The sequence below is a fragment of the Limulus polyphemus genome, unplaced genomic scaffold (assembly GCF_000517525.1).
Source record: "Limulus polyphemus unplaced genomic scaffold, Limulus_polyphemus-2.1.2 Scaffold374, whole genome shotgun sequence".
Taxonomy (NCBI): domain Eukaryota; kingdom Metazoa; phylum Arthropoda; class Merostomata; order Xiphosura; family Limulidae; genus Limulus; species Limulus polyphemus.
The window spans coordinates 69,874-95,755 of record NW_013665984.1 but is presented as its reverse complement, the minus strand read 5'-3'; the positions used below and the strand labels follow the sequence as shown (position 1 = coordinate 95,755).

The window sequence follows — 25,882 nt, the reverse complement described above, 5'->3', positions numbered from 1 at the left end:
GGGAAGGCTAAGCCAAACTTTATTTAGTACAATCGCATGAGATTTCGATGAAAAAAAAATTCAAAATGCTATGTTAAGTTATCTTTTTCTGTATAATTAGTTTTGTAGTTTAAATGGCGAATGTACAAAACAAGAATCTGTTAACTTCGAATTAATGGTTTATTGATGGAACCCGTGCAAAAGCAGTGGGGTACCGTGTAAAGTATATAAATACCCGCATGTAATGGTGCATGAGACTTTCAAGTGCGCGCGCAGCAAGACATTCAGGAAAAGCCTACGAGGGTTTCACGAAAAGTACGGTATTCGGCGAGATCTGATCTTCATCTCTCTCTCCTCCGTGTGGAATCAATATGAGCGCTGCAACAACTTGTACAAGATTTAGCGATAATTACGAAATTAAAGAAGAGCTAGGAAAGTAAGTATATGCATTTTAAGTGTATCGAAGTATATGGCAGATTAAAAAATATAATTTTTAACATGCATCCTGACTGTAAATAAAAAAATAAAATATTCAGAAAATTAAGGGAGCTCTTTGGCCCTACACCACAGCCTAGTACTACTACTAGTAGTAGCGAGAAGTGCAAGTTCCACTGTCTTATAGACTGCTACAGTAAAGCTGGTTTTTAACTTGTGATGTTGCTTTCTCTGCAGGCATTCGATGTCGCGAAGTCGAAGTATTACACATAATGATAGTTTAGTAAAGTAACGGTAACCAGCAGCAATATCAATGATAGCTACCTTTATTGTTTGAAAATAAACTGATCTTTGTTAACAAAATTGAATGCACTTGCTATTTTGTATAGAGAAAATGCAATAGGAAAACTAAAAAGCAGATGAAAATATGTGAACACAGTAATTCTGAAGTTAATCAGTGACTGTGTATTATAATTGTTTTAATAAATTAGTAAAATGTAAATGATTTATTCACACTAGTGTAGGATACAAATCAAAAGTTACTTTCACTTTGGCTGTACCAACCATAAAATTTAAAGTATTATTGTTGTAAACAGTCGCAAACAATTACACAAATAAAACATTTTATATGAGTGATCCTGAAAGACTTTTGTGGAACATAATTTTATATATTAAGTTATTGCCATGCAAGTTAGGTATACCTTTAAAACTTGTAATGGTGTTTTGGTGGATCAGCTTGATTTAGGACTTAAGTTTGATTCCTGTGCTTTTTTCTTAATTAATTAACAACTCTGTTACTGATTTGTATTTTCAAAAACTAGCAATTATACCTTTATTTATATCTGATCTTTAGTTTTATAATCTTATATGTATGTATGTTATTATTATTATAAACTTGGCACTTACCCATATTGCGTATCAGTAAGGAAATGCTTTCCAGAATTTGTGGTTTTTAACCTCCCAGAATATTTGTCACATGCTATAAATACTTTAAACTATATTTTGTGACAGATAGCTTCACTTTAGTTCTAAAAATAGAGACTATCTTAAATATTCGTTACAACTTTGAAAAAGTTCAAGTTGATGCTGTAGTTGAGCCAAAATGATAATATCCTGGTAACTTTTATTTTAAATGGTCATAACAGTACAGAGATTAAACCTTTTATTGTAGTAATTACTTTAATAAGGTTTCATTGGAGCAACCATTATATTCCAGATAATGATATAAGTTGCACTACTCACTATGTTAGCTCATCAAGCCTGTAATTTTTATGTTTTTAATAACATACCACTAGTATAAAAGTAGGCAATATCACTATTTACTGAAGTTTCAAATATTTTCAAATAAAAGAATTCCATTAAAATCTGTATTGCAAGGCTATAAATTTTCACAATGTCACAAGCATATTCTACATAAAACCCTTAAAAAAATTGATGACAACTCACAGTTTCATTACTGGATAAGCTGTGAAGGTAATAAATAAGGAGACATTGTAAAATATTATTTATATTGTCGCATCTTGTGTATAGTATGAACAATTGTATTGAAACACTAATTTGTTGGTTTTTACTTGACTTTTAATTTTTTAGAAAATTTCAAGTTAAAATTTAATATTTTTTTAGGAAACAAAAAAAGGATCTTTTTGTATATCTGTTGATAATTTATCTATTTGTAGTTTTGTATATAAGCAGTTTGACATGTAGTTATAATAAGTACATGTTATTACAAGAGGAAACTACTTTACTATATACAATAGACCACATAAATCATAATTTGTATTTCAGCATTAGCTTGAAGAAATGTTTGGAATACCAAAATGTATATTAGATATAAAAGGTAAAATATATAAATATATGGTTAAATATTTGGGCTGTGTATGAATGGCTAAGCTCAGTACATACAAGATATTTGTGAAATTTGAACATCATTAGTTATGGCCAATTTTAAATATTATAATGAGATCAAAGCAACTAGCAAATAATTTACAAGATTGAGAAAATTGTTAATTCTTGGTGAAGGTAACTCACAATTCTAAAAATGAATACATTTTTAATGTGTGTTTTTTTACAAGTCCAATAAAGTGGTGCATGTTCCATTTATGAGTATTCCATTTAATAAATGTAAATCTTCTCACAAATTCTACACAAAACTGTTTTTTTAAAACATAAAAGAAATAAATAATTGAAATAAGAGCATGGTCAGTTATTTGACATCTTTTATGAAAAATCAAGTTAAGAAATCTACTCTGAGTGAAGGTTGAATCCAGGATTTCCAGTTCATGTTAGATGGAGGAAGGTGGTTTCCCTACCTTTCAAAAGTTGGTTCTTGAGAGTTACATTATTTTCCATTCTTTGTTCATCATCATCAATAAATCATAACAATTAGTAGTTTAAAAAAGTTTTTTACAATTATATTGATGAAATAGCTCAGACTTCTTTCTCATTCATTGCTCACCTACCTTCCAGCTGCAAGAGAAATTTTTGCACACATTTACCTGACATAAAATATTGAACTGACTCGGTCTTTATAGTCTTTTTGATAATTTGTTTCTCAACCCAAAACTCTTGGTTACCATATTAGTAACAATTTTGTATTTATTTGACTCTGTTTCCATTTATTAAATTTGTATAATATTTAAAATATGAAAATTTAAATTTAACTAATGCTTTATGCCCTTGTCATTTACATTATTAAAACTATACAGAATCTTTCAGGGGAAAACTCTTAATTATTTAGGTCAAATGTAGCATAAGTTGAGAAAATTTAGAAAAAACAAATTCTTAGAAAGGGATTTTAGTTAGTACCAAATTATAAGAAATACAGTGAATTTTCAAGTGTTTCCTATTCTAAATTTGAATTCTGTATTATTAATAATTTAATATATCACTTGCAGAATATTATGGCAAATTTGGCTTAAAAAATGTATGTGGGATGTTTTTAAAAAACTTAGTTTTTACTATTCTAAAAAATTTGGTAGTTTTGATAAGCCAGTTTTATAGTGGAAGGATTGGAACTTGGTACTAGCATATTTTGTTATATTAGGTTAACTTGTGTATATATACATCTATGATGGGAACCTGAACCCTGGGACTCAATATGATTCTGATCTGTTTCGTATCAGTTATTCTTGTTTTCTGTTTGCAAATCTGTATGTTAAATATTCAAGTAAAACCTTTGCTTATGCACCACAGCACAATAATAAAGATGATGAGATACAGAAATCTGTTGTTATTTTATTTCAGAAACTAGTGAAAATAGTATAAATTCTATATATATATATATATATTAAAAGACCAATAAAATATATTCTCAGATTATTACAAAGTAATACATTTCCTAATATACACTAATTTAATGTTCACAAATAAAGCAGAGTATTTATGCAAATCAATGCAAAATTCTATTAAAATGAATATTCTAAACACTTGATTATATTATAACTGTTTTATAAATTGGGTTTGAAAGCATATGTGTAGAAAGTGGCAATTTATTTAATATATAATCTAAACAAGTCAAAAAATCATCCATACTGATATAATTGTTTTGTTTTTGTAAAATACACTTGTACCTATTATTGGAAAATATTTCTACATTTGTCTCTTGTGCCTCAGAGTAACTTGTTTTAATTCACCAAACATTTAGCCAAAGTAAAATATAAATAAAGTACAATATAAGATTCATTTTTTTTTATTGTGTGTCAAAGTGTTAAACATTAATTAAGTAAGGGATCTTTTTGTATATCACCATTTTATTTTTCATTCCATTCTCTCCATAAATGATTTCCAACAATTAATATCCTTTTTAACAAACGTCTCTTAAGACTGAGTATAAGTGATTGGCATTAACTGCACGGCATCCCATTAGTGTGAAAATTCCTTATTAAGTGCACTAAGACTTTAAATGGACTGTAGTTAGTGTCATGGAATTCAAAGTGAGAAATAAATTAGTACCATTAATGACATTAGATCTTGTTTGTCATTTCAGAAGTTTTCTTAAACTGTATAATGTGTGTAGAAACTATGTAAAGCTAATCAAGTAAATGATACTTTGTTTTTATGTACATAAGGTGAAGTATATCTGATTATATGCAAGTAGTGCAGATTTCTACTTGTTTAACTGTCAGTCTCAACTTGCAAATTTTCATTAAATGAATGATTTATACAGATATATATGTCTGTATTATTATCATTTAATTACAAAGTGGATTCAGTTTCTGCTTTTGGTAATAGGAATTAATACAATATAGAATAACAAAAAGGACTGTTTTGTTATGGTAGGAGCTTGACCCTGAGATCATTGGCATTAAACATATATTCTTTCTACAAGCTGAAAGAATTAAAGCATATGTTAACTTGAACATATTACTATGGACAATTTTAAAAGTATGTTCCTGTAGCCAGCCTTCTTCCCTGTCCTGAACTTTAAATAATTATTTTGATTTCTTATCACAATCACAAGGGTTGGAACATAGTTGTATCAGCATTATTTGCTATGAACAACTTTGTATTACTCAATCACAACTAAATGTATTTCAGCACCAACTCCTTGTAACAAATTTAATTTCCTGATTTCATTAAATTAAAAGGAAGTCACTAGATATTATATTCAAAAAATTGATAGTTAATTTCCTCTGAAGCTATGTCAGTGTCTGATAATATTGAGATATGACAGCTAGGTACAAAGAATGAAATAAATATTCCTAGAGTTAAAAATGTCTATGTATTACAATAAAAAACTGTAAAATAAAGAAATTAAAACAGCGGCAGTTACTTCAATCCTATGATTTACCAAACCAGGATAGCCCTAAAGAAGATTGATAATTACTCCAACACTAAATTGCTAGCTGAATATAGAAAAATAAACAACTTCTGGGAGGCTGGTGGTGGTGGTGGGGGTATCCATTTGAAGAATAGTGTATACAAGTTCATGGAATAAAGTATTTTTATCCAGTTTTAAACTTTAGAGAATAAAGAACATATAATTATTTTTTTAGAAATAAATATTTGAATACATAAAGAAATTTTAACTATCTTTACATTGGACTTGAGAAAAAGTAACAACCTCTTGTGTATACAATGAATAACAGTTTCCAGTGGAAATTGTTCAAATCTACTAAATTCAGTTACTTAAAATACACTTGAAAATGTTGGCAGTTGTTTTTGATTTTTTGTTCTACTAGTGTGTTATTTCGTATATTATCTAATTTCCTGATTAAGACATTAATGCTCACAATTGTGTTTTATTGTTTAACTGGCTTCTAGTGCCCATTCAGGAACTAGTAAGTCATGGTTTTGGTGGGAATGTTATTGAATTATTAAACAGTAGTGCATGCCTCAGTTCAGAATGCAATGCTCAATATGTAACAAAAACACGAAATTTAATGTGGAATACTATAAACATTAGTAGGTACTTAAATACTGATGGAATATTTCTTACAAAATTTCAGGAAATTTTTGTAAAATAGATAATTAAAATGGCAAACCCTGAGAATTTAATAAAAATTAGAATCTCCATTGAAAACTTAGTCTTTTCAAGAAAATGCTCAAAACATTCAAATTATTCTTTAAGACAATACTATAAGTCATTAATTTTTTTGCTTATATACTGTACAAAAAAAACTAGTCAGAAATTTTTTTCATGGAAGTAATTGTTTTGTGTGTAATTTTTTTTACCCACACAAGTACAAACTTCTAGTTTTATATGTTTGAATATGTAACTTTTAATTCACATTGTGTTATATATGTAATCATTTTTCCTCCCTGCAATGTAATTTACACGTAGTGATTAAATTAGCACCTATGTAGCATTATACATCTTAACTTTATATATATATATATAGTGTATATATATATATATATATATAAAGTTATACATTATGATTTAGTATTATGTTTGATTAACTGAAATTCTAAACATTAGAATTAATCAATAACTTAAGCATAACTTAATGTAATAAAGGGTAGTTGTCTGTGTACTAATCTCTTTTTGTATGATATATAATTTTCATTATTTATTCATCAGGTGAAACTGCTTGGTATATGTAGGTCTAATTTAAATGGTAATGTGGCTACAGGATGCCCTATCTTAAATCAATACATCTTATAGTAAATGTCAGTTGAAACAAACACAAGAAATCTCTAACAGATAATACACTATAGCTTTTTATACATCATTACAGCAACTATATTATAAGAAACTTGCAAGGTTTTACACACTGTATATTATCTTAGTAGTTCTGTATGAACTGGGTGAAAATAACTTAATGAGTATTGTGTGTATATTATATTTATTCCCAAGCAATGTGCAAGTTTATTGTAAAAAAAACTTTATAACTAATTACAAAAAATTTAATAAAGAATTTAAGAGAGAATTTTACCACCCTTGTAAAAATTACAACAGAAACAAAATGCAGATTCTTCATGTCTTGCTGTATTTTTGATAAAGGATTTGATGACAGAATTCCCATAACTCATTTTCAAAACAAGCATGCACCATAGTGTACAGTGCTTACCATTCTTGAGATTTTTGTGCATCTACAAACATATGAACAAAAAAAAAGGTTGTAATTACTTTCCAAAATTTAAGCAATATCTGTTTTTATTTCTTATTTCAGAATAATATTTTATGAAACAATTAAGAGTAAAAATAAGAAAAGCATCTAAAAAATTAATCCTGATGTTAATGCTCAAGAATTTATACATAATATCATATTGTTTAAAACAGCCTAGTAATTGACTGGGGCAAAGAGACATTGTATTGCGCTTATCCATGAACACTTGCTTGAGCAACTGTGATTTCTTTCGTTTACTAGTTGTGGAATAATTTTTTAAGAAATATAAGTACTGTTTGCTTCTGTTATGAAACTATTTGTCACCAGTTCTAATACTTATATCAGTATGAAAGTGTTTATGATTATTTCAACTACAATTTAACAGGTTTTTTTTTAAAACTTTAACATATGCTTTTCATTGCTAAAAAAAATATCTTTTGTTTTAGAGTTTGGTTTATAAAAGCTGCTTGAATTCCTCTGGAGTTAACTCTATCTGAAAGACTTGCAGTTTTAGAATTGGGGTTGGACACTGTGCATCTACTGTTTTTGAGTTTTGAGAAAACAAATTTTTTCATATCCCTGTTTGCACTGTTATGTGTCTTGAACAGTAATTGTTTTTTGGGGGGGGGGGGCTGAGTTTTGCTATTCTATCCTCTTGTTGGGTAATTTTATACAGTCCACTCAATATTTTCTGTAGGAGTCTAACCCTGGAGGCACATCAATACCTGGTTATATGAATATTTGGAAAACAAATATGGTAGTAACATAAACTGGTGGGTGTTGAAGGGACTAACATTTACATCATCACCAATTGGTTTATGCTAAGGGGGATCAGCATTTGAACTACAAGGACTATCATGATATTGTCAATAACAAATGACTAGTATGTAATATTTAATTAAAAAAAACAACAACAAATAACTATTGAAAGGTTACACACTAGGAAAAATAGTTTTTTTTTAGTATTTATATATATTAGATTTTTGTGGAGTATTATATAAATGTTGTAAGAAAATAGATTACTCTTTGCTCCACTTTAAAAAACTTTAACTTTGTTTCTCTTCTGGACATTTTTTCCTAAACTTCAATCGGTATATTATGTTTTATTAAAGTTGCAATGTTTCATTCTTGTGTTTTTCAAAGAAATAAGTTTCACACTTAATATTGCTTTATAGGCTGCTTAATGAGGTTTTGACCCTCATTTTGATTGAAGAGCTTCTGGAGAAATAAATTTATTTGATTAAAGAATACTTGTTAGCTGTTACCAAGATGTAACTGTCTTTCCAATTCAGGTTTTAAATCTTTCTTTCTTTTTTCAGCTTTTGCTAAATTATGTCATTATTATTTTGGTCTATATATTTGATATATGTCTTGACCCATTATTTGCTTTCAAATGTTGAAGGTAACATCTGTGTACCTTAAACTATATTTCAAATTTTTAATATTTTGATCTTCCTCCTCCATCTTTCACTCTGAAAGCTAATAACAAATTGAAAATACTGAAAAAAAAAGTGCATTGATATAAACTAATAATTTGTGTTTTTCTAGTCTGTTTTTTTGGCAGCTGATATAAAAACTGTTTTTATGTCTGATTTGAAATAAAATTCATATTTTGTCGATGATATAATTTTTTCCAGGTGCAATAGTTCTGTTGTTTTCCCAGTAGTTATTGGTTCTTTGGGTCTACTGGTTTGTTAATAGGTGCTTCTGGTCCAAAGCTTTATTATTATTTACTGTAAGATGGTACTGGTAAAAAATTCTACTCATTTAATGGATGTGATACACTGGTTTAATAGGTCTATATAGTCCCCAATAATTATTACCAATGCAATGAAAAGTTATATTCTTCTAAACTAGACCCAGTCATTACATGCTAAATAATGTAACACATGGTATGACTTGTTTGGAGCAACAGTGTTATGTGAATATTTTATCTTTTAATTAAATTAATGCAACCTTTTATGAAATAATTACAACAAAATACAAATGTTCATGATCTATCTTATAAATGTTTGAGCTAAGGTCATCTTGATCAGGTATCTGCCTTTACTGTTTCATCAGTTTCTACCTAATTACAAAGAAAACACTTTTTTTTTACCAAAATTAGGTGGTGATTGTTTTAATAAAACTTTTGTAAATGACATACTTGTAGTTTTATCTGGGAATTTTGTTTTTCCCTAAAACAACAAACTGATTATAAAAACAAGATTATAATGTTTACATCAAATGTTCCAGAAGACATAAGAACTGTAAAATCTTGTCATCAGGTATGTAATTCTCTTAGTTCTTTCTGCAAGCCTGAATATTTCAACTATGAGAATGGATAAAAATGCCCACTTCACATACTTTGTACATTACTGGGCATTCTGTTGTAATTCTTTACCATTTCTTTTTAAGAAAAACCTACTTCTCAGAGTATATATTTTCCAAAGAAATGTATTTACGTAGTTATTTGTTTTTATCTGCCACAAATCATAATCTGGTAGCATTTATTAATTTACTTTACAACAGGGTTCACAAATAACAACCTTTAAATATTCATTGCATATGTTTTTATTACCTTTTATTTTTTATAAAAGTCACTTTCCTGTCCAGTAAACAATAGTGACAGATAAGTAGAGTATTGTATGTGTGTAACTATATTACAATACAAATTAGCTTTTCATAATAATCATATCAATGCTCTTTCAGAGGTGCATTTTCCATTGTAAGAAGATGTGTTCAGAAGTCAACTGCTCTAGAATTTGCTGCAAAGATTATCAATACCAAGAAGTTATCTGCCAGAGGTAAGCAGGGGTGTCTGAATCTGTTTGATGTAATCTTTTTTTATAATTAAATATGTTATCTAGGAAATATTTCAATAATACACAGAAACAATTGTACATATGTATGCTCTACTGGAAAATAGTTAATGGTTAAGCTAAACTGGTGAAACAGTTGAGAGATGAGAGAATGTCATTTGACACATAAAGTATGGAAGCTGTTATCAGGCAGCAAAATCAACATGCTTTTCAGCTGAACAAGTGTGTCAGATTACAGACTAGTCTGGATGATTGTATGTATCATTACCATTAAGTTAAAGAACCTGCACCTGTATAAACGTTTGAACAATACCATTCCAAAATAAGCTTAAAAAGAAAAGAAAGATTGAACTTCTTTTTAATTAGTCACCTTGCATGTGGAAAGTTTTAAGATTTTATATAATAATTGTGAAAGACAAAACTGGCAAGAAAGTACCATTAATGTGTAGAAACAAGTTGTGATATTCATGACATATTTTTTAAACACAGAAAACAGTTAAGGTTGATTTTTTACACACACACATAATATAGACTATAGTGTATTTTTTCTAAACTAATTACTCTTTTTAGTAATATTTTCCCTTTTATTTCATTAATACAATATTATTGCATGTAAATCTTAACCAAAAGTGTACAACTTTCCAAAAATGTACAAACTGGTCTGATTGTAGTGTGCATATAAGATAAGGTTCATATTCTGAAAATTTCAGTTTCACTCTGTTCATTATACACCCACAGAGACATAAATGGATAACACATATCTAATAGAAGACACTGTAGGATTCAAATTCACTTGCAGCAAATGAGTTTTATATTCACAATGTAAAACATCCAAGCAAGCCAGAAAACAAGTTAAGCAAAAATTGTTTTGTAAACTTCTAATTACGTTTGAATAATTCAAAAAGGAATTAAGAGTTTTAACATGCACAAAAGAAGTGTAAAAGATAATATTCCAAGTTCCATCCTTTGAAATTCATTAGCAATGTGAAAACTAACCAGTTTAGAAAAAAACACCAACAATTTAATGTTATACATTAAAATCAAAACAGAAAAAATAATTTGACTCTCATTGCAAGACACTTTTCTCAAGAAGAATGATGCTGTATCAGGTGATTTAACACTTAATTCTGAACACCGAGCAACTTTAAATCTTATATAAACCTTGATTCTTTAAAGTGTATTGGCTATATAAATGTTCAACATGATTGAAGTTCATCAATTAGGAATCATTACCATACAAAAGAGAAAATGTTTCTAAATATTCTTCAATACACATTTTCCCTAAAAAGCTGGAAATGTGATATTAAAGCATCTCTTCTATGGCTTATCATTGTATTTTATTTTCACATAAGTCGAAACATTGTTGCTTTGAATGAATTGTTTTTAAACTTCAGTTTTCAAAAGGACAGAATAACATTACTAAAACCACATTAGATTTATAAATAGCATACCAATCATTTCCATCCATCATTTGTTATATACTGTTTTTTCTTGTATAACTTTCTTCATGGGGTTCTTCTTTTCAGAGAAGTTGCATACAAACCTTTTGGGCAGATCCTGCTAGATTATTGTCTTTATTCTTGAAGGAACAGTACAGAAATTTTCAATATTTTTGTGGAATTCTAAGAATCTCCCTTTAGTTAAATGCATGTTTTCCCATATCTGGATGTATATTTTTGTTATGAAGGAATGGGCAATGATGTAATGCTAAATTTAGAAGTGAGGAATTGCCACAATCACGCTTACACCCCCCCCCCCCTACCTCCAACAGAACAGCTAATTATCAAACTGGGTATTTAATGGTTACGGTGTTTACTAATTAATTACAAATTCAGTAATCATTATTATTATTATTTTGAAACAGCAGCATATGCAAGGTCGAGAGCTTTCAACTAATGATAACAATTTCATTTGATATAAAGATTTCCATATTACAGACTTGATTACAATCCCATTGATCCACATTTAAGAAAGCAACACGAAAAATATTCTGAATTTGAAGCATGGGTATGGGAGTGGCGCTCCCCCTACACATGAAGTGAGGTGTCGACGCGCCCTTTCAGGGCTACACTGGGAATGCGAATAAACTTCATAAAGAAAGGTAATATTACATCCCTCTATCCACAAAATCAGTTTCTCACGTATGTGTTCTACCAGAAACTTCCCTTGTTAGGGCTGCTTAGCTAGGGATGATCGTACTTTACGGAAAGGTTAGCTGTATATGTGTCTGTCGTGTTCGATGTGGCAGAGAGATATTGATCTGATTGAAGAAGATATATTTGTATCAGAGAACAATAAAAGAACTACCAACCTAGATAGTTACAGTAATGATGCTTTCTCGTTTTTCGAGGCCTGCCATGTTTTCCGCGTAAGCGCACAGGTCGTTGGCTCTTTAATTTGGATTCTAAAACTGATCGTAAAATCAGAATTTTTCCTTTCTCTCTTTCCACACACACACACACACACAGATAAATTAATAGATAATCAGGAAACGGCAAGCATATGAGAAATTACTTTCAAAGGTAATATTTTATTACACTTATGCATAAGGTAAAATTGTTTCAAACGTAATGTACGATTTAAACAAGATTACGACACTTATGATGTACAGAAGATACTGAAGATGGAATCTGATAGAATGCCGAAACGTTTATCTATGTCCCCTTTTTGTTGATAAACAATACTGTATATCACATGTGTCGTAATCTTGTTTATTAATAAACTTCGTTTTCCTTCGAACACATCGATTGCTAATGTACGATTTACGTTAAGCCCTTCATTTAAAAACATTTATTCTGCTCTGTTTTTCTGACTATTTAGAGGGAAAGCACAAGACTATAAGGCAATGCATTCTTGAAATTAAACTTGTGTATCTTTACTTGGATGTAATAAATAGAGTAATAAAAAAAACAAAGACGATCGTTGATTGTATCTGTCAGGCTAATCTTGCACACTAGACTTCATTGTCAAATGCATTTCGCGTCGCCTATTGACCGTTCGTTTGAAAAATAAGACTAAAAAAACAGTCCGAACATGCAAGTATTTTCAATAGTTAACAACGGGTACATTACTGTAGTTTCAACCAAAATTAATAGGGATACCTGTATTTATAAAATCTTTAAAAAATGTTTTGCATTTCTGAAACATAGTGATAAGTAAAATTGTCTGTAAAAAACATGCTAATATTTTCATATATTTTGTGTGAGGTGTGTGTTAAAAGTATGTTATGCCTTGAATAGACTATAATATCCTAAAATCAGTGCACTAAAGTTGGTGGTTTTAATACTAGCTGTTGTCGGTATTTCGTTTTCCAATACACCGATCTAATAGATTGGCCAAAGCAATATTATTTAGGAGGAGACTGGGTACAATTGTATGACATTAGCGGTACCAGATATATTAACAATAGCCTCAGTGAAAAATTCTAAGTATAGTTTTCTAAAATCGACAATTAATATCCTTAATAAAACGTGTAAAAGTAAGCATATGTTCGATAGGCAAGAAGGGAGTTATGATACTTTGCTGTTAAATCTGGAGGTTAGCGAGATTATCTGTCAAACACCGGGGAATTCAACTTCTGATAAAGTCTGGCACATATTGAAAAATACTTTCGAATGACATTATTGCGTGTATATCATAAGAAAGCTAAACTTTGATGCTTTAACAGTAAATATAATAGAATATTTAAATAATCTGTTGACAGAAAGAAGAGCAGCGCTTTTATATGCTAAAGAAAGAGCGTGATACAGATAAATGCAGAATGTAGACCCGTACACTAATAATGGAAAGTTAACGTACGTCGGTAGTGAAAAGGAAAACTTTAGTACAGGTAAATAAGTTACACTAATAACGGAGGCAAAAGTACAGTAATGATGAGCAAGGGTTTTGCATGAAAGGGGGAATGAGAAAAAAAATCAATAATGGATAAGGAAGTATATTGCATGAATAATTGAGACGGACACTTTTCAATAATAGATAAGTACAATGTACTGGTAACATAGAATAGAGGTGACATGTTAATAGTGGATGGGAACACAACCATCAATGGATTAGTAAAGTCTACTAATAATGGGAATAAATATACAGTAATAATGAAGAGTGAAGGTAACCAGAAAAGTGCGTCAGTAAAGGTGAGAGGAAAGACAAGGGTCTATAGGACGAGAAGTTTGTTTGGAAAAGAAATAAGTGCACACTATCAAAGCTGTTTATATCTGACATGGAATCAACATAATATATATATATTTGCAGAAATATACCTGCGTATCGAATGCAATGTAGGCTCACTTGTACAGTTTTGCTCAGTATAAGGTAATGCTTTTTATTTGTATAATTTTTTTATTATTAATATTAAAAGATTATACATCTTAAAAATAGTGTTGATTATTTTGTCATAAACCTATTGCTTATATGAAATGTCAAGATTCGTCTTTTGTCGTTCTTCGAAGTGTTTAAATGTTTCATTTTGTGTTACAAACGTATAACATGCAAAAGTAATCACTGAACAAATCTACACTAATTTTATGTGCACTCTACATATCAATTAATGATCTTCCTTATGTGCACTCTACTATCAGTTAATGATCTTCCTTATGTGCACTCTACTATCAGTTAATGATCTTCCTTATGTGCACTCTACTATCAGTTAATGATCTTCCTTATGTGCACTCTACTATCAGTTAATGATCTTCCTTATGTGCACTCTACTATCAGTTAATGATCTTCCTTATGTGCACTCTACTATCAGTTAATGATCTTCCTTATGTGCACTCTACTATCAGTTAATGATCTTCCTTACGTGCACTTTACGTATCAATTAATGATCTTCCTTACGTGCACTCTACGTATCAATTCTTTACTAGGCAAGTTGCAAGATCATTAATTGATACGTAGAATGCACGTAAGGAAGATCATTGATACGTAGAGTGCACGTACGGAAGATCATTGATACGTAGAGTGCACGTAAGGAAGATCATTGATACGTAGAGTGCACGTAAGGAAGATCATTAATTGATACGTAGAATGCACGTGAGGAAGTTCCAATCATTATCCAATGAAATTGAAACGGTTTTATAGCTACGGAACGAAAATGTTTTATCATACTGCTTATAAGACTCGCACTAAAATAGCTTGTATCGAAACATCATTCAGCTATATCGAAGGAATACAAATGTGTTGTATGCCAAATGAAATATGGATATAAATTGAGGAAGTACATATAAAAGCCATGTATGGCGAATTAAGAAGATGTATTCAGAGAGAGAAAAAAACTCTAACCGGAAATGGTGTTTTTTTATTTTCCAAATTTCATCAAGACTTCTGTTGCACCTGATGATTTCTCTCCAGACGCTAGTGCAACAAATAAAAGTGGTCCAAGATAAGCTCTCCTTCATATTCTCCTCTTAGTGCATTCTCGAGAAAACTAGATTATACAAACTCTAAGCGTTTGAGACTGAACATCAGGTCAACGGGCAACATTCGTGCCAAATGTATTATGTGCCTGTAACGTTCATTAACTAACTATCGTGCCATTTGATGCACAAACCCAGGTATTTGTTACGCGTGGTCTTATCTCTGCTTAGCTCGATTCTGCAAAATTCACCTGTTCAGAAAGCAGTTTATATCTTATTCGTGTTAGGCGATTCGTAAAAAAAAAAAAGAAAGACCACGCCAGTTGTAATGGTTATGGCTGATATTTTGGGAAACGCATGTGCAGCAGCAACAACATAAAAAAACAAAAAAGCGGGTGGAACAGATTTTGCTAAGCTAAGGTAACTGATGGTGCAGTGATCAAATCTCAGTTTGATGACCTGTCTTTGAGAATTCCATTGTTGAGAAATATCCACATAAGATCTGAGTGAACCTGTTGGAAAGTTTTTCTCGTTAAGCTGTACTGGGTTGTCCAGTTGAATTTTGTCTAGTGTTGGGTTTGGTAATTGCGTTTGCTGTTAAAAGAGCTAAAAGCTTTTGTGATAAACTTTTTCTTTTGTTTCTCGTTTACAAGAGTTGAAATCTAACCATACCTCTACCTGCTTTTTTGCATGGGTCCTTTTACAGAAGAGAACAATTATATTACCTACTTAGTTTTATATGGCACGATTATAGAAAATTGTAAATTGTATAAATACGAAGAAACAGCACGCATACAGCGGCTACTTGTTGGATCGTAGATAATTGTTTCTACTCATGGGTGTATTGTGTTGATCCTAGTTCCATACATTGCTAAAAAATATTAAATAATGATGCAGCAATTACTCATCAGGTATTTTGAAATGATGTTTAAAACATTCTGATCTGGCTACAACCAAATGATGTAGGTGTTATGAATAGAGGATCTATGGATGCATTGGATCTCATGGTATGAAAACCCAAATGTTATTCTTTCTGCAAAAGGAGTGTAACCAGCTTCCTATAGAAACATCTAACCTTTCAAGGCTTGTCACAAATATGCTGTGACAGTCATCGATGAATCAGGCATACTGAAGATGGAACTGTAAGTGAAATGTGAAATTTTTTTGTAGATGAATTATGGACAGAATTATTCTATTTATTTTTGTGTTTTTCAACGTTTGTGTTATATGTTGAACTCAATATTAGCAAATAAAGAAGCTTGAAGAATTTGCAAATTTTCCATGTTATAGACGCTTCTCCTTCCGCTTATGATGATTAAATTATAAAAATAGATGGGCACACATGAGCCATTAATAAATGATGGGCTTTATTCATTGTTGTACATAGAAAGCAAAATCATCGTAACTGGAGGGAAGAACCAGGGCCCTATCTTCAATATATATAGAAAACACCCATTTTCCCCATCCTATGGATTTTGCTAGCTACACAATTCTCCCAACTTAAATTAAGTTTTTGGCGTAGAATAATGCCTTACTATAGACAGATAAAAGTTCTAAAATGGAATTGGCGGTGGGTGGTGATGACTAGCTGCCTTCCCTCTAGTCTTACACTGCTAAATTAGAGACGGCTAGCGCAGATAGCCCTCGTGAAGCTTTGCGCGAAATTAAAAACAGGAGCATTCACTAAAACACAAACCGAAACTTACAGTACAGATCTTCAAATGTTTTGAAGCTTTGTACTGTCAGTTTCAGTTTGTGTTTTAGTGAACGCTCCTGAAGAAGCTGTAAAGCGAAACGTTGAGTGTTTAGTTAAATAAAAATAACATTTTGGTGTTATAAGGTCGTTTATTTCTAGTATTAATATGTCTTCTATACTCCAATGAGTACTACAGGAATTAAAAGTAGCAGTTTTTAAATCATTGCACGTGTTTGCCTTTAGCAATTACGCTAATGAAACTTAATTTACCACCACACGTTACTGAAATAACAGTAGCAATATAATATATGTCTGAGCTGGTAGCATCTTTAGTAGTGAGCACCTGTGTTTTCGAACTGCTTAAGAAGAGATTTAAAGAAAATGTTGATCACATAAGATTAACATTCGCTTAAAAACTTGACGAGAAAAGCCTTTCTTCAACATGATTAACATGAAAATTACATCAGAACATTACTAAGAAATTGAGAACAAAATAATGCGAGGAACACAAAAAAGTGCTGCATATAGGATTCCAATTAAAATTTGTCAGCTAGATTTCGTATTTATTTTTCTTCATAATGCGAAACTATATTTTGCCCATTAGAAAAAGTAATTCTATGAACTGTTTTTATGAACTTGGATTTATACAGCAAAAATAACAGTTCATAAGGCATACACTATAAATTGGATCGTTTGTAATAATACTGTTAAAACACGTGATTATTAGATATGCTTCATCTATTTTATTTTCAATTTCAAACAACAGCAAAACCATTAATCAAGCACGATAAATTCGCTAATGTACGCCAGGGGCAAATTTCTGTAACGTTTTATTTCAGTACTCGGTATACCTACTTGGTGAATATGCGAAAACATGCTCATACACACACCCCACCCCCCTTGATGGCTCAGTAGTAAGCTTGTGGACTTGTAACAATAAACCACGGGGTTCAAAACCCGCCTTTGACACAGTGCAGATATCCCATTGCGTAACTTTGATTTTAAAACACAAATATAATTTAAATTTTCATCATGGGTTGAGCACGGCCCACTCATTATCGTGTCGGATTGTGGAGCTGAGGTTTCGTGGTTCGCGTCCTATTATCACTGAAAAAAATCGCGCCCCTCACTTTGAGGCCTCAAATCCCACTGTTCGGTTTGACAAGACTACTCATGGCTGTGGATGTTGTTGAAATGTAACCGATAAAAATGTCTGTAAATATATTGCTTATCATGTTGGAGCTTCATATAGTTTTCGTCCTATTCATGCATTTTAAAAAATATTAATGTGAAATTTAGCTATTTAATTACCTCTTGTTTTTATGATAAATATACTTTGACTTTCACTTAACTAAATTTTACAATACCAATAAATCCTACTGAGCATCTTTTCCATTGAACGCCCTCTTTCTTTGATACTTTCACTCTTCCGTGTCATATGATCTTGCTTATTTTTGTGGCCTAAAGTGACATCTACCTTTACTCAGTTAACAACAAAAATCTTTCCCGTTATTCAGCAATATATATATAAAGTTTGGGGTTGTTAGTTTATCTGCATCGTGTTCTTTTAAAAGGTTGATTTGTATATTTCTACAGTTATGTATTTGTTGACAACACTTCTTCGGGCTAGTATGTGTGTTTGTTAGTTGTTAATAACTTTTCTAATAGCATCGAGTTTTTCTTCAATGCTGAATAAGCTGAAGACACGTTTCCTGCATTCGAATCGAGATTCAGTTCGATTTCAAAAACGTTACGTTTTTTGTTTTACTTGACAAGGGAAAGCCATTATCATTGTGACTTTTTTTCAAGCCTGGATTTCCATTGTGAGAAAGAGACGGTAATATTTCTTTCCCGAAAATTATCGATTTTAAGAACGTTAAGGAACATGGTCATACTGCTACATTCTGTCACAATGACGCGTATAGACTCTTTGAACTACACGTGACTCCCTACTCAATAGGTAATAGAGAACCGGTAGTTATAATATTCCATAAATCACCATATGTGTTGAATGTATATTGTGTATAGATGATGACATATTTTATGACTGCTGAAAATGTACTTCTTAAATGACACAGAGTGAATATATACGTAATTAACACTTAATCTGTAATTTGTCAGTTATACAGAGATATCATTAATTAACTTATAACAATGTGAGAACCTGAAAATTGTTTCACTCAACCTGTTTTAAAGAATATTCTTTTTGATCATATTGAAAGGAACATAGTTAGAATTTGGCCACACGTTCTTTGTACAGAAGCCCCACAAATCTTTCGGTATATATAGCTTTTCTGACTTCAGAAGATCTTAAGGTGTATCTTATTTTATGCAAGGGTGAAGATAATGCGTAAATGAGCTTTCATGTTCAAACGTGACAGTTATTATTTTGTGGCATATGTTTTAAAATTACTTTTAAGTTAGGTTTTTCATATCCAATAATATTACATAGTAACTAATTGAATTGTCGAGTTCGTAGAAGTCAGATTGAACGAAAACGTAGAAGTTGATTGACTAGTTGACATAGATGGATGGATGGATAGATAGATTGATAGAGTACTATAATTTCCATTGTAAAGATACCCCATCGCTGGCTATTTAAGAGGAAATGTGGTTCAAATAAAAGAACTTGTTTTGGTTAGTGTAGAAAGGAAAAACATACAAAAGTAAAACTAATTTTGGCAGAAAATTAAGGCGATATACTTCATTTTATGAGCCGGTGTAAAATACGTTGGCTGACATTCAAATAAATAGTGTGCTGCAGGAGCATGAAGAACGTTGATGGGAGATTAACAGAAAATACTTAATTGAATAACTCCCCATTTCATTGTGGATAATTGATAGTGTGACAGTTGTGCTGCAGGAGCATGAAGAACGTTGATGGGAGATTAACAGAAAATACTTAATTGAATAACTCCCCATTTCATTGTGGATAATTGATAGTGTGACAGTTGTGCTGCAGGAGCATGAAGAACGTTGATGGGAGATTTACAGAAAATACTTAATTGAATAACTCCCCTTTTCATTGTGTATAATTGATAGTGTGACAGTTGTGGCCCCAACATAGCCTACTGGTAGTGTTGGATTTGGGATTTGTTGGCCTTGGTTCGAGACGTGGTGTTATCAAACACGCTTTGCGCTTTCAACTGTGGTTGCTTTATAAAAGTGACAGTCAATTCCTCTATAGGGTTCAGAGTAGCTATTTTAGACTGCTGGTGCTTTCGATTGGTTGCCTTACCACTGGTCCACAGTTCAATATTAGGGACGGCGTTGTCTTAGCCATAGAAGTTCTTTGACACGGTTGTTTAATTATTTAGCCCAGTGTTTCTCAATCACCGGTCCGTCACAACCGGCTTGTTGGTTCGTGAGGTTTCACGAAAACAAACAAACAGACAGATTTGCTTATATAAACCATAATGATTTTTCGTTGTACTTGCATATTAGCGGTTCGCGACAGTTTAGAAGCAGTGTACCGATCCCTGCTATCGAAAAGGTTGAGAAACTCTGGCTTAGTCCATTTGTGTGCTTATGGTCTACGAACAGTATCACAGTTATATACAATTTTAAAGATCTACGGACAGAAAACTTGATTCACCGACAGTCGGAGAAAATTATATATATATCCTAATAGTAGCGTGTTTTTCTTCTTTTATTTCATTTATAATATATAGTATTACAACTGTGATATCCGATTAACCAGGTTTTCCGTTTGTTGAATTTCAGTGTTGTATGGCCCGGCATGGCCAGGTGGTTAGGGCGCTCGACTCGCAATCTGAGGGTCGCAGGATCGAATCCCCGTCACACCAAACATGCTAGCTCTTTCAGCCATGGGGGCGTTATAATGTGACGGTCAATCCCACTATTCCTTGGTAAAAGAGTAGCCCAAGAGTTGGCGGTGGGAGGTGATGACTAGCTGCCTTCCCTCTAGTCTTGTACTGCTAAATTAGGGACGGCTAGCGCAGATAGCCCTCGTGTAGCTTTGCGGGAAATTCAGAACAAACAGTGTTGTATACCAACAGGCAATCTCGAAAAATTTTCGGTTAGTTACATACATCCGAGGAAGGGCTTTCATTTAAAATGTTTTGCAGCTTAATATGTGTATGTGTTGTCAGTACTCTCGATCCATTTTCTTTGCCAAAAACCTTATCGATAAAAAAGTCGATCAAGTCAATTTATTGACACTATGAAGAGGTGTAGCGCAAAACGACGTTTCACAGTGAAAAGCTCTCATCTATTCTAAGTTTAAGGAAAATAAGTTGTGCAAACAGAAAACTATATGATAAAGAATTACGCCTGTAAAACTTATGAAGAATGGTTTATTGAAAAGGTGTTTTATGATAAAATTTTGTAACCCCGATAAGTAATTGTTTATAGAGGAGGTGTTATATGATTAAATGCAGTGAATAAATGATTTAAAAACTTTTTATTATAAATTTATTATAAACTCGGTAAAGACAAAAGCATTTCTTATGAAACGACGTGTCATAATAAACCCTTTATTTTGTAAATCGACGAAGAGGTGTTTCCTGAAACGTCGTCTTATGATCAAAACTTCTTTTGTAAATCCAATAAAGATGATTTTTTTACATGCTGATTTAAAAACAATCTATTAAACGTTATTTTATGACATCAACTTCCATCTGCTAGCACTATAAAGAGGCTTTTCTTGAAGCGTTCTTTTGCTAAAATAAAAATCCTCCATAAATCCAATAAGTTGATCTTACTTGAAATGTTGTGCTATTATACAAAAAGTCAACTACAAACCCAATGAAACGTTATTTTTTGTTGTGATGATAAAAAATTATCTGTAAACCTGATGACGAAGTATTTCTAACGATAAAAACATAAAAGAATGTATAGACGTACCTGTCATGAACTGTATAACACAAGACCGTTAAAACCGGGAAATACGCATACCATAAGTTTGTATATTGGTTTTGTTACTGAATTCTCAGAAATAAGCGAACAATATGTTATACATATTGCGTGTATAAGCTTTCCTTTGTGAGTGAAATATGTTGTTTATAGCAGACGTGTACTAGAAAGTTTACTGAGAATTCGTGGTATCGACATGTTTCATTTTTTTTTGCGTTTCTTCTAAAATTGTTATATGAGAAACGTCATATTCTTACTGGTTAAAACATAATAATGACAGAGACATTATTTCAAGTCATACAGTTAGATATTTAAAGTTATCGTTAAAATGTGCGTATTTTTTTTTCATCTTACTAATTTCTTTAAAAGGCTACGCTCAGAAATAATTGCGTAACAACATTAAGGTGTGTTAAAGGACTGGGTATAATAATGTTTGTGGAAACACAACAGTCGTTTTCATCAATTTATAAGCGATGAACGCCCGTTACTACAGTAGCAAATTATTGTTGATAAAATGAACGAAACCTTTGTTTGCCCTCTGTGCCTATTAAGGTGGTAAAAGCCAGTGTAGGAGAATACACCTATTAAATATATACTTAATGACCGAACGTGTGCACTGTTATATTTCCAGAGACCGGATCGAAACTGGCTTGATGTTGTTTGCCAATAATTAGTGTCTACCATGTCTCTTCACCAGATGACTTTTTTAGAATTTCGACCACCTATTACAGTCGTTTCTTGCATGAAGACATAACTTGTGGGTTTTCTTTTTCAATATATCTACAGACAACCCCGTTAATCAATGTGACAGTGTATGCTTTTAGAAGCATTTACAAATTATACCTACCTAAGAATAAACTAATGTATTTCATAAAGAAACATAATTGCTCGGCTGTTATTGGTCTATTGCCTTATTGATTTTCTCATTTAGGCTCACTGTTTCAAACCTATATTGTAAATACCCGATGCTTGTATGTTTGTCGTGTTTATTAACTTATATATATGTGTGTGTGTATGTGTTTTTTCTTGTGAAGTGTTGCTGAATCCTTTTCTATAGAAATCTTAAGTGTGGCACACCCTTCTGTGAAGGTAATTTTTCTGAAAAGGGGAAAATGAATATCAAACAGGATTCGAACCTGTGACTACTAACTGGTTAATAGAGTGAGATTCGAACCCGTATGACATATAACTGATTGGCAGAGTTTCGGGTTTGAATCTTGCTCGGTCTCAGTTTTCACGTTTTTAGGAGTATTATATTCACCTGTCCGTCCTTCGTATATACCTAATTTCTTAGTCTCTGTGTACGTATCTATTTATTTAAATGTAGTTAACATTGTTATTGATTTAGACATGTCCGTTATTGTGTGTGTTGTGTGTGTGTTTATTATATATATATACACACACACACACACACACACACACACGCATGCATACATACATACATATACACACACACTAAACTTTACATTATAAGTTAGTCAACATTGGAACAGTCGTATTATTCATCATTTTCTTGCTCCTGGCATAAATCTTAATTCATGTGACAAAAACACATTTAGATATAGCTATTTTGAAAGTTGCTCACTAGAGACAAAAAATAGATGAAAATCGAGGAGACAAAAGAAAGAAGAAAAGCCAGTAGATATGAGATGATTCATACGTAACAGATGAGTTTTATGTTAAGTACTTAGTTTCAAACTATTCTAAACATTCTGTACATGCCTTTTCATACACACACGATTGAAATGCACTTAACAGTCATTCGAATGACCTCAGTCCTTTCATGTTGGGTGTAACACACTTGATCATTAATTGAACAAGCTTAAGCATGAATTTCAGATACTGATTCCTGTTTTAAGCAATATTTCACCTGAGTATAGACAAGTATGTTTCATATGGTCGTCGGGAAGTGTCAAATAAAAGGTTTTTAAGAAACTGTAATTTCGAAATAACCTCGAATATTCAGACGTACATTTTTCTCGGGACAAATCGGAATGAAGTGTGTGTTTTTTAATGGAGCGTGTGTGCATGGTGATATTACAGTATTTCTGTTTGCGAGAATGTACATAAAGATATTTGGATGTGACTTAGGTTTTCCCAATGTTTCTATCAATTGTGATTTTTTTTTAGAAATATATAAACATATATCCCATTTTTTTATACTCCCCTAATAATTTTTGAGTAATTTTGAGTGTGTAACTTTAATATAGCTATTAATACCAGAAAGAAAGCAAGTACAAAAAATAACACTTGAAAAATATTCTTCTTCTAATGTTCACAGTTGCTAAAACCAGTATAACGTTTTGTTTTTAAAGTATTCAGATATTTTCAGCTCTTACTCTTAAGCCCCCAGTGGCACAGCGGTATGTCTGCGGAATTACAAAGCTAGAAACCGGGTTTCGATACCCGTGGTGGGAAGAGCACAGATAGCTCATTGTGTAGCTTTGTGCTTAACTTCAAACAAACAAACTTACCCTTAATATGAATTTAAATAAAATTAGAACTCCGAAGTGAAAAATGATTCACAACACTGTAACAAACTCGTCATTTGTTGTCGATATTCTAATGAAAACCGTAATGACAAAAATTTTAAAGCACCTTGCTAAATGTCAGAAAGTACAGGTTGAATTAAGAATATTTGTTTTGTCATTTAAAAAAGTTACATCATGGGCAATCTGTACTGTGCTCACTGTGGGTATCGAAACTCGATTTTTAGCGTCATACGTCCTTAGATATACTGGAGACCGATTAGGAAGGTCAAAATTGTTTTATCAGTCAGCTAAACATTCAGAATATGGTGTTTATCATATAACTTAGATTACGTTGACGGGTACATCCCTTTAAAAGTATTTTTCTGCATATTTTGTACTATTTCTGTAAATTCATATTGCAAATGTGCATTGAAATTTTATTTCTTACAAACACCATTCAGCCGTGAAATACTCTAAGAATTCTCCTACTTCACATAATGCAACACTTACATACATAAAATGTTCATCTCAGATATCTTATTTTAATAAAACCTTTGCTCTTTTTTTTATAGAAAGCTCACACACACACACACATATATAGCTTCTCAAAGTCGGTAAAATATATATGGTTGCTGTCTCTGTTAAATCTTTTGACAGCCGTTTATACATTAATTGTTCATACAGTTTTACAAATCCAATACATCCGAGTCAAAACCATAAAGAATAAGAGTCGTGTCTTTAACCGTCTAAGAATTGTACATAATGTCCTGTAATTAGCTGCATAGTGCAATTGTGAAACGTACAATTGACTTTGCTGAAATTACATAATCCAGCAAAGTATCGACGATTTCAAGTATTAATTGTATTTATGTCGTAATTTCATGATGTATGCAAGAGCTACACAGTAAACGGTCGAAAAAGAACAAGAATGATATATATATACACAATTGTAAAGTTATTGTTCTATTTTTTTGAAACGGCGTCTCATAAAACTAATGGAAAGAAAAAGTCACCCAACCGTAAATACATATAAAAACCAAATTTCTACAAAAATTCCCTTGATGCAGGAATGTGTATCTCACGTGTCTGTACAATATTATGTACAAACTATAGACAGTGGTGAAATTCACTTTAGAGGTACTCACTTTGCTAGGACTTGGCTTCGTTGTTTATGGAGTATCAATATACCGCTTCAATCACTATTCAAACTGGATTACTAAGAAATGCAGAAATAAAAAAAACAAACTCGCTAACAGATTTAAAAAAAGAAGAAGAAAAGCTGTATTGAGTTCCTGTGAGTACCAGCAGAATTTCATCCCTGATTATAACTGTAAAGCCGTGACATTTTCTTTTTTCCAAATAAGTCTTATGAGCTTGATTTTTAGCAAATCGTGTGTGATGGAACAAAATACTTAAGTTACTAGAAGACAGTGATGGAAAAATTCCAACTTACGGAAATGACAACTTTATTTCTCCCGGTGGAACAGCAGTAATTTTACGCACTCAAAACGCTTAAGTCCGGGGTTCGATTCCCTCGGCGGACACAGCAGATAGCTCAATGCGGCTTTGTTGTAAAACAAACCAAACAATTTTATTTTTTATTTTTGTTTCCGATTCTGTGATTAGAGGTTTATGTAAAAGTTGGAACCAATATGTTTAGTACAAGCTTTTAGAACTATTTACCTAATATGTTGACTAGTAAACAGTTTCTGACACTAAAGCAATG

The 25,882-nt window shown here is 31.6% G+C and overlaps 1 protein-coding gene across 1 annotated transcript in view; it reads left to right on the top strand.

Moving 5' to 3' along the window:
• Positions 1-293: 293 nt before the first annotated feature.
• The window catches only part of LOC111085412 (calcium/calmodulin-dependent protein kinase type II alpha chain-like), a 79,872-nt gene continuing 54,283 nt past the window's right edge, over positions 294-25,882 (top strand). The window contains exons 1-2 of the mRNA XM_022383840.1: positions 294-415; positions 9,657-9,751. Coding sequence (XP_022239548.1) covers positions 351-415; positions 9,657-9,751 — 160 coding nt within the window. The 5' untranslated portion in view covers positions 294-350. The remainder of the gene's footprint in view (positions 416-9,656; positions 9,752-25,882) is intronic.